Source organism: Triturus cristatus, chromosome 2_1, assembly GCF_964204655.1.
Source record: "Triturus cristatus chromosome 2_1, aTriCri1.1, whole genome shotgun sequence".
Lineage (NCBI taxonomy): Eukaryota > Metazoa > Chordata > Amphibia > Caudata > Salamandridae > Triturus > Triturus cristatus.
The window spans coordinates 937,932,094-937,950,315 of NC_140581.1; the positions used below are offsets into that span (position 1 = coordinate 937,932,094).

Genomic DNA, 18,222 nt, shown 5'->3' on the forward strand with positions numbered 1-18,222 from the left:
CAGCCTGAATATGTTCCCGATGTGCTGGCTCTGATGTAGTGGGTTTCCTTACACTGTTTGTGAGATAAGTACGGCTCTCCGCAGTTTTCTTGGCCAACCTGTGTTGTCAGGGTAGTACGCCGGCGGTACTGCGTCCCCATGGGAGAGCTCCCACTTGTTGCTGAATTCTTTATGATGTATGGGGTGGGTATTGTACAACCCGATTGGGGGGTTGGAGTGGGTGGAAGGGGGTGTAATGTTATGTTGTTTGCCAGATCATTGCTTTTCTCTTCAAGTTCTCAACACTTTGTGCAACCACTTATGCTATCATGTTTCGCTTTCACTGGCCCTCAATATCATATTGTGATAGACGTCCTATGACCAGTTTAAATTTCTTAACTTGGAACGTCCGAGGGTTGAATGGCGGCAGGAAATCCAGGATAGTTCACTCCTATTTGCTTAGACACCACATTGACATATGCATGTTACAGGAGACACATCTCAGTGTTCCATCTTCTCCCAGACTGAGGCACAGCAGATGGGGCTCCGTTTACTCCTCCATTTACTCGAATTACTCCAGAGGGGTGGCCGTGCTGATTAGACGGGGTCTGGATTGGAAGGAAGGTGACCTACAAACTGACCCAGAGGGTAGATAATACTGGGCACCCTGGGTGGGATTCCAGTTGTATTGGTTGCGATATATGGTCCCAATGTTGACTCCCCTGGGTTTTTTCAAGATATATGGGCCAAGGTGCGGGCGACGAATTGCGACACCATTATCTGGGGCGGGGACTTCAATGCCATCCTAGATGACGACCTAGATAGGAAAAGGGTGTCTAGAACGCTGCATCCGACAGTTAGTGCTGCATTAAAGGGCCATACTCTCTGACGGGGACCTTGTGGACATCTGGAAACTCACTTACCCAACTATTAAGGAGGGGACGTGTATCTCAGAATACCATAAAGCTTGGTCAAGGCTGGACTTCTGATTAGTGTCCCGTGATGTGGCTACATGGTCCAGAGAGGTCTCGCATCTTCCTCGGTCTCTCTCAGACCACGCGCCAAGTCTTATGCTCCTAGAACTCCCCAACGCAGTTCCACGGATGTTTACGTGGTGGTTACCGCAAGATGCCCTATTAGATGAGGCATTTAAGGAAGAAATAAGGGGAGACATAAATGACTATTTTAGGTTAACACTGGATCAGTTGATACTGTGGCTTCCTTATGTGAAGCTTTTAAGACAGTCATAAGGGGTAACTGCATCGCCCGATAACCTGGGGTGCTGAAAGCCATTCGAGGGACGCTCGCGTCTCTGGAAAATCAGATCAAAGACCTAGAAACGCAGTTCTGTTACTCTGATGATCCTAAGATACTTGCCTTACTGAAGAAGAAACTGCTTGAATTTGAAGAAGAGGCAAACCATGAAGTTAAATTTTCAGGTAAACATGCCCAGGCCAGGAGATACGGGAAGGAGGGAATCGGCAGGGGAGAACTTTGGCGGCGATGATTCGCCCCCCATGGTCCACAGCTTACATAACTGAGCTGAAAGGTGCACACCAGTCTATAATTAGAGGCCAGAGAGATATCCTAGATGAGTTCTCCCGGTTTTATTCTGAACTATACACCACTACACAGGGATCTAGCCCAGAGGGACTGTTGCCATTACTCGAGTCCCTGGAGCTGCTCTGGCTGGGTCAAAGGCATAGGGAGTATCTGGACTTCCCCTTCACGGTGGAGGACATCGCTCAGGTCATCAAGAGCTTACCGTTGAACAAGGCCCCTGGATCGGATGGTCTAACCACTGCTTTTTATAAAATGTATGTTGAAGAGCTGGCGCCGCATTTATTAGAGCTTTACAAAGAGGCTCGGGAGCCAGGTATTCTACCGCCATCAATGTGTGAGACGATGATATTCACCCTGTTAAAGCCTGGGAAACCGGAAACTGAATTAGACTCCTATGGACCGCTGTCATTAATAAACGTGGATGCGAAAATATTGGCAAAGCTGATTGTGAATCGACTGCAGCCCTTACTTCCGCTGATTGCTCGCCCAGATCAATCGGGGGTTATCCCCGGTAGATCTACTTCTCATAATCTGAGAACTCTAATCTCAGTACTGCAATATTTACCCCCCGAAGTGCAGCCGGACGCTGAATTTCTAGACGCTACAAAGGCGTTTGACACTCTGGAGTGGCAGTATCTGTTTGCCATCCTGGGTCGAATGGGATTTAGTCCGTGTTTACTAATCTTATTCGTCTGCTTTATACTCAGCTGACGGCTCGAGTTAGGGTAAATGGACTTATATCACCACCATTTGGTACCTCGCGAGGTACGAGGCAAGGATGCCCATTATCCCCTCTACTGTTCTCAATAGCGATGGAAACGCTCGCAGCACGCATCCGGAACATCACACCGCCAAGGGGATCGGGTTTAGTGCTCGAAGTCTTTTAATTTCACTGTATGCTGACAACGTCACCTTATATGTGACGGACCCAGCGTCGAACCTCGATCCTCTACTGCGGGAATTTATTAGATTCAGTGGTCTTTCTGACATCTCAATTAACTGGGCCAAATCGGTTATTTTTCCTTTAACGGACGCCACCACCCAAGCCCCAACTGAGTTTCCTCTTCAATGGGCAAGCGAACCTGTGAAGTATCTGGGTATATGGCTCAGTAGAAAAATTTAAGACATATGGGACATGAACTACGGGCGCGCCATAACATGGCAGGAAGGGAAAGTCGTTGCATGGGCTAAAGTTCCGCTTTCTCTAGCCGGGAAGATAGCATTGGTCAAGATGGTGGTCCTGTCTAAATTCATGTACCTTTTTGTCAACATTCCTCTCCCCCTCATGCAGGCCTTTTTAAAATCGCTCCGGTCCCTGTTGATCTCCTTGGTCTGGACGGGAGGACAGGCAAGGGTCTCGTGGGATCTTTTGATACTCCATCTGCGACAGGGTGGATTGGGGGCTCCAGATATGCAATTGTACGCTTGGAGTTCTCAAGCTCAATTTTTACACCACTGGGTACATCCGACCCATTTTCAACCTCATGTGGCTGTGGAAACGGATGCTGCGGCACCTGTCCCCCTGCAGGAAGCTTTATTTCAGGCCCATAGGCATCCTAGAGACGACATAGACACAGTGGAGACCTTGCGATGGGCATGGCATGCGTTGCGACGGAGAGCTGGCAGTCCTATTCTCTATGCTCCGCCCATACCCCTAGGACATAATCCTATGCTGTTCACCACAGGCGAGGGTATTCGCAAAGATTTAGCACAAAAAATGTGCCTCCGTACTTTCGCGGACCTCTATACAGAGGGGGCGTTTCGGCCGCCCCCAACCTCTCTGGAGGGTCAGCCTGTGTCTTTTTCTGAACTATTTGTATACTACAAACTTAGAGCTGCGTGTCGGTCTCTACATGCTACTTTCCCGAACGCCCCGCCTACCCTGAATGCGTTAGAGAACGTGCGTAAAACGGACTAACCCCACAGACTCATTACCAGGATATATAATCACATGCAAACCTCGGCCCCTTTGACACAGCCACAGGGAACTTCAGGCATGGAATGTAGAACTTCAGCCCCCACTCATGGAAGACCAGTGGGCTTATTGTTGTTTGCTTACTCACTGCATTGTCCCCTAACTATAAACTTCGACTCATCCACTTCAAGTTCTTGCACAGATTTGATAGGACACCCTCTAGTTTGCATCGCATCGGTCTGAAAGAAGACAATAGCTGCTGGAGATGCGGTACAGCTCCCGCTGTTTTTTTACACATAGCAAGGAGCTGCCTGAGGCTGGCAGCATACTGGTCCGATGCCTTTACAGTGATGCACCAAATAACTGGTATGATCGGGGATCCTGACCCTATAAAGGGATTGTTGGGCTATGTCAAGGACACACCTGTCAAGGTCCGCAAACTGCATGCCCTTTTACTCTTATTTGCTTAATGCCAGGTTGCCATGCACTGGGGACGTAAGGGGGTTCCATCTAAAAATGATTGGATTAGGGACGTCACCTTTGGCCACTCACAACTTACCACCTTTTGGGAATTGATGCCTTCTACATCCAGGCCCAGGGACATTTGGGAACCCTTTGTTGTGTGGGCCCGAGAACACCAGAAAGCACCTGGAGATACGACGACATAGCCTGGTCATTATGAGCCAGTGCGGGAGGACTGGGGGAGGTCGGGAATGGGATGTTGAATGTCTCTTCGGGAGAACTATGAAGTTGTTTGTCGCTGTGCCTAATCAATTGTGAACCCTGGAAGATGCTGCTGGGACTATCTCTACAATGGACTTTTGTAAGATGTCAGCTGTTATCCTTCTTTATGATAGGATGCATTTTCCCAGTTTCAGGTACAAAGCAATGGAGCGAACATGTAAGCACGAATATTTGTAATTAACATGTTGGTTGTATGTCGATGAGTATATACAAAATAGCAACTGGCTTATTGTTTATATCATTTGTAGCATTATTTTAAAATGCCAATAATTACAAATTTAAAAAAAGTCTAAATCCTTGATCTCTGGTGGTATAAAAAGTAAAATCTTTGACAACTCCAGATGAAAGTGTGACAAGTTTCAATGTCCTGGCAACAATGTTACAGCAACTAAGGCCCGGGTTTATCAAGGGCATGCATGCGACGCATGCATGCGTCATGTGTTGCCCGTGTGTCATGCAAGGCAATGCAAGCCCTTAAGTTAGATTTATAATGCTACGCAGAGCCACCTTGCATGGCTCTGCTTGGCATAGTAAATCTGCTAGAAACACAAGGCAGTGCAAGTTGCTGCCTTGCATTATTCTGCATGGGAAGGGCGTTCCATGGGTGGAGCCTGGGTGTTCCCACGCATTCATACATGGTTTTTGGCACACTCCCAGATTTACTACCACTAGTAATCCTGTGTCAAAATGCTATGCCTTCCCAGGTGGGGCATAACCAGGAGAAATATATTTATTTCTCCTTGTTGTTTTTTCTGTCTACATGTGCTGCATTCTGCTGCACACATAAAGAGGAAACTGCCTCTGGAGATTGTTTATGTGCAGACCAATGCCCCTTCCGTACAAAAACAATCCTGGCTGTAACGCAGGCACCCTTGCACAAAGGTACAAGGGTGCCTGCGTTGGCACTTGGTAGCACCAAGTGCACCAGCACAGAGGGAGATAAGGAATGTGCCATATATTAGTAAATATGGCACATTCCTGTCCTCTCCATTTGACGTAGCGCAGCAAGTTGGCTTGCTGCTTTGCGCTGCATCAAATCCTAGTAAATCTGGGCCTAAGTATCTCAATTACCCAGCAATGAACACTCTAAAACAAGACAAACTAACACTCTATGGATCTAAGATGGTTGTCACCATTGCAAGTTTATTTAAAGTCCCATGGTGTTCTGGGACATGCATACTGTCTTGACTCCACTAGTGAATGTCATGCAGTGCAAGCTTTGCAGCCATGAAGCCTCACACCAAGCAGCACCCACACTCTGCATGTACCACTGACCTCCTTTGCAAGGGAATATTCAAATATCAAGCACCTCTGTATGTCAGAAGAGTACGTATACATGCCCAGCCGGCATATACAGAGGAGTGGGTCGTAGACCATGACATCAGTGAACTGCTGTTTGCATCTCTGATTGTTGCGCAAAATTAGTTGGGTGGACTAGGAAATTATTTATCTTGCCCCGACAACTTAATTTCTCTGTAGCCCGGGTTTCTCCATTTCCTCTTGCCCATCTTCAAACAGTACAAAATGCGTCAGTGAGGCTTATTTTTGGGTTACATTGCTGGACTTTGGTCACTGATTTTAGGCTGTTGCAGCACTGGCATTCTGCTCCCAAAGAGATTGTTTTTATATCTGTACCTAGACCAATTGGGTCCACCACAAAAAAGACCTATTTATCCTCGAGAAAAATTCTCATTGTCTGGCCATATTATTGGGGTCTCAGCTTCTCGTTATTTTACAATCCCTCGTCTTCTCCTCAGTTGGTAAGGGGCCTTCTCAAATCTTGCTGCCAAAGTTTGCAATTTTACCCACCTAGTTTTGTCTGATAGAAAATTATTTTGATTCACAAAAAGCCTTTAAAACTTGGCTCTTCGATACCAACATTTAGAGTCTTTGCACCCTAGTCTTAGCGTCCTCTAATACAAGGATACCATCTGGGTGACTGCGACTAAGTGCACGCTTACTGAAAACCTTTTGAGGTAGTTATATTCATGGATTTAGAATGCAATATTTGAATGCTTGTGAATACCCAAAAATGTTTGAATGTCTTCGTGTTTCTGATGTTCCCAGTGGCAAACACACTTCTCCTAATCACGGAAGTCCTAGTTTCCAAACCTGTTCCTACATTTATGACTATGGAAAATCGATTGCCTTGGAGGAATCCATAGAGTAAGTTCCATGAGCAATTGTAAATATCTGCAGATCCCAAGTCCATGAGTTGGCATCTGTCACTAGTAGACACAGATAATGTTTTAGGCATGTAGAGGGATCTCTGAAGTGGTCTTCTCAATTTTTCTCTGGACTTGTCCAAGACAATGACTGGAACTTTGGATAGCAACAACAAAAAGAGCAACATATTCTGCACCCCCAGACTGGGAAGAATTCGGTTTCAGCATTCTTGTCTAAAATGTGTTCCATAAGAAAATCCACTTTTGCATGAAAAGTCTAATTCATAATCTTTTGTAAGCTTGCAACAGTACATAACCGAAACAATCCTATCTTCTCTGAGTGATCTTTGCAAAAATGTCAGTGCTGGCTATTCCAGAGGAAGGCAAAGAGGGAAGACAATTAGGAATCTGCAGTTAGATTGAGTATCCACCAGAAACAGGGTTACATAAGGTAAGTAGCTTGATCTTCTGATGGATACTACTTGTAGATTACTCAACTTTTGGTAGATCCCAAAGTAGCTCCTAAAAAGGTAGAAATTCTGAGGAGCGGACTTTAAACCTGGAAGTTCTACAGAACTGAATGGGCAAAATGGCCTTCTCCGTGCACTTGAGAATCGAGACAGTAATGGCTGGTACCACCAAAGTAGCAGACTGGCAGATGTCCAACAATCGAAAAACCCTGGCCAACGCCGCAGTAGCATACTTGACTCTGGTGGAACAAGCACAAAGACCCTCAGGAGGCTCCTATGTGACCATAGCACAAGACACTTGTATGCACAAGATGATACATCTAGACAAGGTATTCGTCAGAACTGCCCTGTCTTAAATCAATAAAAAGTTAGTAATCCAAACAGTGGTCTTTGATGCACTCGATGTAAAAACTAAGGAATATTTTCGGGTACAACAGGTGAAACATCTTAGCCTCCTTGGAGGGATTTGGATGTGAGAAAAACGCAGAGAGTATGATAGACTGTTCCACTGTGGAAGGGTGACACCAATTTCGGCAGAAAGGAAGCACAAGTCCGTAGCACCCCTTTGTCAGGGAAGAATGTGGTATACAGAGGACACTTTGTTAATACCTGCAGTTCAACGATACTGGGCACAGAAGTAACTGTGCTGACAAATAACAGATTAAACGTCAACAATATCCATAAACAACTGTGCAAACGCTTGAAAGGGTATACATATCAATAACCTTTGGACAAACGTATGGTCAAATAGGGGCACAATTATTGGCAGTGGACGGAACATATATGTGCACCCATTTAAAAAATGCATCGCAATAGGTTATTTCAATAGCGAAGGCAAATATATGAAGGCTGAAAGGGCCATCAAATAACCTTTAACAGGGCGCTAAAAAATCCTGGAAATTTGGGCAGCAGCCATTGCCATTATCTTTGTAAACACATGGGTGATCCGAGTTGAGGCTGAAGGGCAGGACAATAACCTAAAAGTTGTCTGACTCCACCACAAACTGAATGAAGCCTCTGTGGGACTGCAAGACGGGCACATGTAAATATGTGCCCTGCAAATCAAAGGACACCATCTAGTCCCCTGGATCCAGAGGGAAGAGGACCTGGGCTAAAGTCAGCATCTTGAACTTGTCTTTCTGAAGGAAGGTGCTCAGTTACCAAAGGTTCAATATAGGCCTGAGTTCTGTCATTTTTGGTCCCAAAACTCTCTCTATGGCCCCTTTGACCACCAGTGACTGGCCTTCCTGGGCAAGGATGGAGGCATTATCTGCCAAAATCTGAAAATAACAAGCATTGGCAAAGCCAATAGGTCTCGCTTTTGGGACCTTATAAGTATTTAGTTATGCAGCACTATATCCTTGGTGCAACAACATTAACTGTTGCATAGTTAAACACTTATAAGGTCCCAAAGGCGAGACCTATTGTGTGTGGCAATGCTTGTTTTCAAGAGCATTGGCACCAAGGGGTTGTCATCTTGAAATAACTAGTTCTAAACCACTTTGGACTGCAATATGTAGAAGCTGCTTTTTGGTAGTCAAATCGTTCAATCCCTTTTTTGGAGATGTCTATCAGTAGCCTGTAAATAATGTCAAATGCACTAAAACATTTTTGTTATATTGAGTTTGACCAATATGTTCAATGTGCACATTTTACCACTCTATTTTGTTGTATTGGCTTCAAGGATAGATGTGCCCCTTTGTTTGAAGTGCTAGTCCTGCCTCTACTGGTTGACCTGTTAGCTCCCTTCGCCCCCACCCCAGATTATCAGGTCTAGATGTGCCCCTGTGCACAACTCTTGGTGAATTAAAGTTCCAAAGTCTGTCTTACCACAGTATAATTCATTCGAGTAAACCATCATAACATGAATTCTCGCATAAAACTATTTTTTAATGCAAAGCGAAAGTAACCAAACGTATGGCTAGAATTAACAATAACACATAGGTGGAGTTTAAAGAGTAAGTGCCCAGAAGAATGAAAAGAGTCAGCTGGGATTCAAACATAGGCCTTGGATATTACATGCAGCAGTTTGTTGTGGGAGCTTAATTCAAGGAGCTATTTAGTGAGGATTGGATCTTGCGATCTGCAGTTTACACATGGCTCACTGCATCAAGCACAAATAAGCTGTAAGTTATCTTACAGGAATTCAAACCAGTGACACGTAGGTTAGTTACCTTTAGTATTCTGCTGTGAGTCAATCAAACAATGCATGTGCTAGATTATGTTGATATAAATGTTTGACCAGTAGGTTAAACAAAGGTCACTGTAGCAAGTGCATTAACTACCAAAGATATATTATCACTGAAGACCAGCTGGAGACAAAAATCTAAAGCATGCACCTTAACCCTCTAAACTGTGTAGCCGGGGAATAAACTCAATCAATAGATAGAGCTTGAGGGGTTGTTCAATGTGTTAAAGTTGTTACTGCTGTCATCTTAAGCAAAATGTCCATCTTCAAATGTTATGGCCAACCTAAATGCGTTCGATTGAGCCACGTGATAATAAAATACAATTATTTACAGTCTTGCTAAATTGCTAGACTGGTGACAAGCATCCATATGAAAGTATAAGTGTGTATGAAAGCACCTTCCTGTGTAGATGTAAGAGACATGATGCTTTTTAACCGGGGCAGGGTTTAAAGCTCATATTTTGATTTTATACAAATAAGATACGTGTTTCTCACCTCTCTATCTGACAAGCAAGCCCTCAGACATAAAATATTAATAATTAAAGTCCTTGAAATTACCATTAGACTTCGGTATTTCAATGCAAAATTCCAAAGGTTTGAGCCCAAACTCAATTCTCAACATAACTGCGAGAGACCAAGGCGCCCATTTTTACCTCTGAGTTCATTTGCAGCTTGACCCCGAAAAATTCCATTGCCAAAAATAGCTACAAATGTTACAAAGATGATGGTCACTGGTGCAAAGCACTAATTGAGCAGTCAGCTCTTCTAAATGATCACGCAAGGAAAACGCGGACAAAACAGTACAACTGAAACAACGGGATAGGAATAGGTATGATAACAGTATGTTTTCCGGTCACCTACCACTACGGACGCTGCCATTTTCAAACAAACATGTGACCAGCCAAACACTAGAGCGCTCACTCAGCTAATGCTCGGAGCTGTATGCGTCTATCTCTCGCCTCCAAAGTGTGAAGTAACAAGCATTGGCCGCGCGGTCGTGAAAGTGACACGGCTGCGCGGCCTGTGAAAGTGATCACGATCAAAGACAGATGGTGGCTGCGCGCGTGCACGCTTGCGTGAACGCAAGCGCTAGGCCACCAAAAGCCTGTGGCAGCACTTTGAAATCCCACACACAAAATTTCTCGCAGAGCAGCACATGCGCTGGCTCAGCGAGACCTAAAAAGGTGCAACAGGAGGGGGCGTGGATATAAAAGGGACAGCGCAACGGTGTTGAACAAAGTACAGCACCTACTGGAAGGAGGTAATTGCACTCAAGACTGCCAGTTAAAAACTAACTCTACAGGATCATTTAATGGACAATCAAAGTGGTTAGGCTGCAATAACAGCAGGCAACGACAAGGACTGCTGTCCTTGGTGGTGACCATGGCCTCGGACACCACCACATCCTGTGCAGCCACAAAGGCTGTGCAGGCTGTCACACAGACTGCAAGGCCTGCCATTGGTGAAAGACAAGACTCGAACGGTATCTTCTGAATCGTCAGTATTGTTGGTGGAATTAAAAGGCTGGGGATAGCAAGCTTGCTCTGTTAAAGTGCTCCAATGCAAAATCGTTTTTTTGCAGAAAAGCTGTGTGCCATTAAACGGCATGTCTATAGGGATGCTTACAATTTTCAACAACATCCCATGGACCGTATCCAGGCATGGCACTGTTGGCCCTGGTGTGACCTATAACGGGTTGTATCTAGAGTGGGTCACAACACATACTTAACCGCAACCTATCCATCTTGAATTGTTTGTGCAAAAGCATTTCTGTCTTGAGAACTGAAGGTGGGATTCTGCTCATCATGTGCCAGAGGGCACTGTGCACAGTGTCCCAGCATGCTTGCGTCGTTCAGGGATAGCAAATTCAAGCTTGCAAATGATAAGACTCTCTTCCCAATGAGTTTATTCACTTTATCTAGAGGAGCAGTGGGGAAAGCATTGGGGTTAACCTTGCTGGTGCAAGCTTGAACCACCAAGCTCTCAGGAGCTAGGTGATGGGACAGAAGGTCCCCTGGGGGAAGTCTAGGATGCCTAGTCACAGGGAAACATACTTGGGGAGGAAAACACGGTTTGGACCAGACCGCAATCCATGTCTACGTAAAGTTTCATTAAGCTGCAGAAATAGCTCTGATGTGGAAGGCCCAGGCTGCAAGATCTCTGTCAATATGTTAGTCTTGGTCTCTACTGTGGGTAGCTGAAGTTCCAACAGACCGACTGCTTTGAGAACTGCCACTGCAAAAAAGGAACTCTCTTCTGTTGTGGGCCCCAGGGGGGAGTCCAACTATGTCTCATGAAAGATCAATGGTACACTGTAAATCTAGATGGAGAACTCCATTAGTGTGATGAGGGGAAGCCAAATACCTGCTTCCTCGTCATCATCGTTATCATGTGGAATGTTTTGGAGGCCTTGGATGGTGTCAGATATCTAATGCAAAGAAGGTCTCCAGACTTCATGAGTAGTGGTGTTGAGGGAGTGGAACTGCCTGGAAATCAACTCAAGTCGAGGGCTGCGCCTTAGTTATATCTCATGACAGGTCATTGGCCTGGCACAGGCTGATGTCAGATCTGGATCTGAAACAGGTATCAGAGTTGGATCCAGAGAAGGAAGCACTGAACATGAGGCCGGCACCAGAGTGGACAAAACCGACCTGGCTTTCAGCACTGTTGCAGAGGTATGGGCCAGCATCATTTGGGCCAGACAGATGCTCAACCGGGTTCGACGGTACCAGGGCAGGACCCACCAGCAGAAATCTGACAGGCTGCCCCTGCGGTTTAATAGGAATTGAAGGTGCTCAGCAGGAGACCAACATTGTCCGGAAAAGTTGCAGAATGGCCTCCTAGAAGGCCTCTACTTGCTGTGAGGATGATGAAAGACTGGGAAACTTGGTAAATGTCGGGACATCAGGCACAAAAAATCATAAAAATGTAACTAGACCTGCAGGTCTAGTGACTGGAATGATCTACTTGACCAAACTATAATGTGCTTGACCCAAAAACTAGTCTACAATTGTGTGATCCTAGACAGAGATTTTCTTTTACAGCCGCCTTTTTCTTTATTTTCCGCCTTTTCCTTTATTTTCACTTGAGTACCTTCAAATATGTGAGATTAGCATTTCTGCTGTACAAAATAATTCCTGTGTTTGATTTATTAGACTAAAGGTTTGCTCCATGTATAATAAGAATCTAGCCCACATATAGGGTAAGATAACCCCCGATTTGCCTCTTAGTTCACTAATAGCGCTGTCTTCAGGCGGGGGCTAGAATATTACTTAGTTCAAGGTTAAAGACTCACTTTTAATACAACCAACACATTCTCAGTTGAAATGGCTACAAACGTTTCCAGTAACATGAAGTTATACTGATAAAACTATGTAGCAATCTGTGGAAAATGGGTTATACAGAAAATATTCGTTATTTGCACATCACTAAGTAAAGTGATCTGATTTGTTTTGATCCTGTTAAAACCTTCATTTCTATTACACACAATTACGAAACATGAGCTTTCCTAACTACTGAAATATATTTTGAAATGTTTGTACAGTTCATTTAGAAGCTAATTAAAGGTTGTGTGTTAGGAAAAAAAACTGATACGCTACAGCCTTTCTTTTCAGATTCATTGTACAGCACCATTGTCAGACAGTTCACTTTACAAAATCCTCTAATTTTGCAGTCAGAGAAAGAAAATAAATATAAACATCCAGGATAAAATAGGCAGCAAATTGTAAAAAGACATAAGCTGACATTTGACCTCTGTCTTTGAACGCACAGCAAATGTGACAAGATAAAAACAAAATTTAAAGGAATCTTTATTGCTCATTCACTTTGAGTGAACGGAACACCTGTTCTTTGTCAACTTGCCAGAACGGGCCAGTAGGCCTTAAAGCAGCTCACCCTAATGAAATCGAAAGGATCGATAGTGAGTGGGCGAGTAGATTTCTCGAGGCCTGGAACCAGTCCAGGATAGACAGTCATTTGAAATTGGTGTTTTTTGGTCCTTCGAGTGCTGATTGCGTGACTTATCCCCAGCTTGGGAGTGACAGGAATGAAAAGAGTTCTCTTAGACTGCTTCTATTTATGGCAAGACTTGTCCTTCGATTTCACCTTACTACAGGACAGAGACTTGGAGCTGGCCTCGGGGCTGGAAAGGGAGCGGCCCCGCAACATGAAGCAAGAGTGCATCTGTGGCTTGAAGCGCTATCTGCCATCTGAAACATGCTCAGCAATGTTTCAGCTCCTGCTCTTTTAAGGCTTTTGAGGGCATCAGAGAGCATCAGTCACAGGACTTTGAGTCATTCTTAGACCCTAAACGCCACAGGCAGATGTCGTGCAGATCCACAACAGACAGTTGCTTCCTGGAGTCATAGCCCCATTAGAAACCTGTGTTCTTCAGGAAGACATTCCCTAAAACCCTTTCTTGTAGAAAAAGATATTGGAGTTGGTAAAACTGACAAACGTTTGGGAGCAGATATCTAGATGCACACTGAAGGGTGCAGAAAGAAAGGAACGGACATCAGCAAGCATGGGTGGCACCTATATGCGCTATGTGCTGTCACTTCTGAAGGCAGCGCCACTGTGTAGTCTATTGGAGACACCTGGCGACACACTGGAGATATTGCTGATAAAGTCCCAGATCTAGTCTGGAACCAAGGAGAATTCAAAATACCCTATTTATAGACGTTCAAGAAAAGGTTGGTCCAGAGATCCTGGAGTTGAATATGAAATCCTATGGGACTTGGGAGGAACGTAGCTCAAGGCTCTGGACCTTTCAGCCTCGTATTAACAAAATACGGTAGGGGTGTAAGCATGTGTTCCTCTTATCAGTCGGTCTGTTTTTTTCATTAAGTTCATTCCTTTTTTGTAATACTACACAGTAGTCCACTTAGCGTTCAGTGAAAGTAGATATTTTATTTCCATTTAGCACTTTTTAAAGCCATTCCACTCTTTTTTATCATGTTTTATGGCAGGTTGTTAAGAAAAAGGAGACAGCCGACACGTGTTTCGCCCTATATGGCAGATTGAGCCAGGGCTTTCTCAAGGCTGTAGAGGAAAGAAAAATACAATAAATACTAAGGATAACCAGATAAGAGGACCCCAAGGGAAGCACCAGCTGTGATGTATAAGTGAAAGTGGTGGGAATTAAGAATTAAAAATATTTATTTATTTTATTGGTAATTTTTTTTTAAAAGCGCTACACCGTTGATAATAAAAGCAAGTGCGAAGGGTGAAAAGAAGGTGACCAGAGGTTGCTTGGCGTACTTTAAGACCAGAAGATGAGAAAAAGAAATAAGTGATAAAATAATTATTTTTTTTAAATGTATTTTATTTTTTTATATACAAGAGGAAAAACTGAGTAAGGTGCTGGCAAGAGCAGGACTCCAGAAAGAATATTCTGGATGTTGAAAAAGCATGTGACCGAGATAGAACTAAGGATGATAGTTAGAGTGAAGAGGTTAAAGCCTCATTCTATTCTATTCAAAGTTGATATAATATGCACGACATTGTTGTGCTTCTGCCGTGGCACCTCTCTTACAAAAACACACAGACAAAAACCTCGTAAAGGTAGACCTCCTTTGATCAATGCGTAATGATACATTTGAAGTCACCTTTTTATGCCCTTTGTTTACATTATCCCCTTTAAAAAAACACCTCCTATACTGCTACACAATGCCACACTGTTAATAGAGTCGTATTAGGGATTGATTGTTGAACTCAAATTCATCTGGAAGGTCATATATACCTTGTGGTAATTCCATTGTGGACTTCTTTGGAATTTTCTTTATTCATGTTTGTGTTGTCTTTTTCTATGACAGTGTTTATACATAGACACTGTATCGAATGGATTACCAAAGATAGTTGATGCAAGAGCCACATAATAATGACATTCCATCTATGTAATCCTGAATGTGCTTCATTTAATGCTTATTTCTCTCAGATTGTGAATATTCTCGTGTACTACTATGAAGAAATCCGGAAAGTAATATACTTCTAATAGACTGTATGACTTCTGAACATCAGATCTCGGTACTGTAGCTGATCACCTTTTGTAATAACCTCTTCTTATGGCATGCCTTGACATTGCATGAACTCACCCAAATGGTCACACGAACGGTCGTGCGTATTAAATCAACTTCGAATAGAATAGAATAGAATGAGGCTTTAACCTCTTTCTTCACTCTAACTATCATCCTTAGTTCTATCTCGGTCACATGCTTTTTCAACATCCAGAATATTCTTTCTGGAGTCCTGCTCGTGCCTGCACCTTACTCCGTTTTTTCTCTTGTATATTAAAAAAATAGAATAAATAAAAATAATAATAATTTTTTTATTATTAATTTCTTTTTCTCTTCTTTTGTTCTTAAAAAGTATGCCAAGCAACCTCTGGTCACCTTCTTTTCACCCTTCGCACTTGCTTTTATTATCAACGGTATAGCATTAAAAAACAAATTACCAATAAAATAAAGAAATATTTTTACATTCTGAATTCCCACCACTTTCCCTTATACATCACAGCTGATGCTTCCCTTGGAGTCCTCTTATCTGGTTATCCTTAGTATTTATTGTATTTTTCTTTCCTCTACAGCCTTGACAAAGCCCTGGCTAAATCTGCCATATAGGGCGAAACACGTGTCGCTGTCTCCTTTTTCTTAACAACCTGCCATAAAACATGATAAAAAAGAGTGGAATGGCTTTAAAAAGTGATAAATGGAAATAAAAATCTACTTTCACTGAACGCTAACTGGACTACTGTGTTGTATTACAAAAAAGGAATGAACGTAATGGAAAAAACAGACCGACTGATAGGAGGAACACATGCTTACACCCCTACCCTATTTATAGAAGCATCTGTCAGAAATCTATTTTATTTTTGATTGACACTAGCAATTTCTGTAACACAAACACACATGCAAGCATCCCCCATCAGAATATCGAAGATAATATAGGCTCAGCCGGACAGATATTCATTGCTGTAGACAGAAAAATAAACACCTGACTCAAGATCCCTTGCTCCAATATTGTAGTGCCCAAGTGATCACTATGCTAGGTTAGTTAATATGTTCATCTTCAATGTACTTTTCACAGCCATTGCCAAAAGCACACACAAAAAAATTCAAAATTATTTTGGATCCTGTTCCTATCTTTCAGAATCATGCAATAATAAAATAACACACACACTCTTGTGCATCAAATGACTTCTACAACCAATCAATTCCAAGACAACATACCCTCTTCTACAGGCCGTTTCTGGTTTCCATTGCTGTGAAAGGCCGGTCTGGTGATGACACCAGGGCTGCTCTTTGGAGCCTCGATGATCAGTGGACTTTCTACAACAGATTCAACGGGGCTTGTCGGACAGCTCTCATTATCCTGGTTGCTCTCAGAGTCTGGGTCCCCAGGTTCCAGCTTTACGGTTTGCTTTTTAACTTTGTCTTTCTTCTCCTTGTTAGCCATGGCTTCTAAATAGCCTTCTGGAAACTAAGCCAGTGGACATGAAGCAAAACAAACTATTAATACAATCATTATTTCAAAAAAGTTAAATAAGCAGGATAGAAAATGTTATTTCACATAGAACCTATAATAATGCAAAGATAGATAACATAGCTACAACAGAAGTGTGTGATTTGAAGGTATACAATCTTGTGTGAGAATGTAATTCTTTTCGGTACCATTGAAAAAGGGTTCACTTGTATATTTTGATGATTGTCAGCTATGGGCGAAGTTAGCAAAGAGAATACAATAAGATATTTTAAGACCAATTATGTTTTTGCAGTAACCACACTACAAGTAACCAAGATCAATGAGGGAACATGGTTCTCCCTCACTTGTATATGTAGCACTGCAATACCTTCACATAATAATCCGTATGCCAAAATGTGACATGGAGGAGGTAGTACAGGATAACGTTCAAAAGTTGAACATTGTGCTCAAATGAGGAAAACCAGATTTTTTTTTTAAAAAGGAAGAAGACCAAATTCATCAATCAGAAACTGAAAAACAAAACATGATTTTGGCAGCTGGAGCAAATATGGTGAGGTAGAGACTGTATCGACAAAAAACATAAATCGCAATACAATTAGAGAAGGAAAAAAGTTCACATGGGACAAGAAAGATTGTACATTCAGATAAGCGTGCATCGTTGCTAAGCATCTCTGTAATATTAAATACACTCCATGCTCAGACACTGACAAACACCTATTAATAAGCATTAGCAAAGTCAATAGGTCTCGCTGTTCAATGGATTTACTGTATCTTTTGGCTTTGCCAATGCTTTTTTTGCTGATGCTTTTCCACGTAAGCAAAAAGAAAAAGTGCATGGTTGCTGATACGAAATAGCATGTGGGTGGGGGGATAGCTGGTGAAGTGTAATAATACATACACTTTTGTGCATCACCACGCAAACGTTTGTTGGGACGCAACAGCCATTTAACTTTTAATTTAAAGTTCCAAGATGGCGGATGTCAAGTTTGAAGCAGTAAATGGGAAAAAATATCAGAAAATGCATTAAAACCAAAGGAGTTACCCAATAGTAAATTGTAGTTGTGAAGCCTCAAAAAAAAAAATGAGTTCAAGAACAACCATTGGCAAAGCCAATCACTGGTCAGCCTTTTGGCTGTGTCAAAGCTTGTTTTGTTAAGCCACGATTGGTACAAAACATTGTTGTGGGGGCTGCTAAGACCTCGCCAAAATTAAGACAAACATTGGAAAAAACCAAAAAAACTATTTCGGTCTCAAACAGCACACATTGCTATAGTAGTCCCTGGCACTGAACGGATCTACTTTGCATTAGGATATGCTCCTTGTGAAAGGGCAGAATGCGGTAACTGACAGTGAGGTTAGCCAATGGTTAAAGTGGGCAGACTTACTGCCCCATTTTGCATGCAGCAGTGGGAAGAAGAAAAAGTGAACACAACAGATCAATGGTTGAAGAGGGCTGGATGAAAGACCCTGTAAGTGTATTAAATATATTTATATAACTTTACCAAAGTTTGAGGGCGCTTTTCATTGTGTCAATATTAAGTTCTTTATCATGTGTTTGCAGCAGCACTACAACCATGGTAAAGAAATAAATGTCGGGGGTGACACACTATGACCTCCTTTTCATTTTATAACCAAATTGATTTTAATTCTGAAACAAACTATATTCAACTGGATAAAAATTGTGCATCTTTTATTTTTAACTTTGACCTGTTTCTGTCA

The 18,222-nt window shown here is 42.8% G+C and overlaps 1 protein-coding gene across 1 annotated transcript in view; it reads right to left on the minus strand.

Annotated features, from left to right (window-relative positions):
* The window catches only part of UHRF2 (ubiquitin like with PHD and ring finger domains 2), an 898,530-nt gene that overhangs the window by 77,309 nt on the left and 802,999 nt on the right, over positions 1-18,222 (minus strand). Inside the window, exon 13 of the mRNA XM_085633451.1 lies at positions 16,251-16,500. Within this exon, the coding sequence (XP_085489577.1) occupies positions 16,251-16,500 (250 nt within the window). The remainder of the gene's footprint in view (positions 1-16,250; positions 16,501-18,222) is intronic.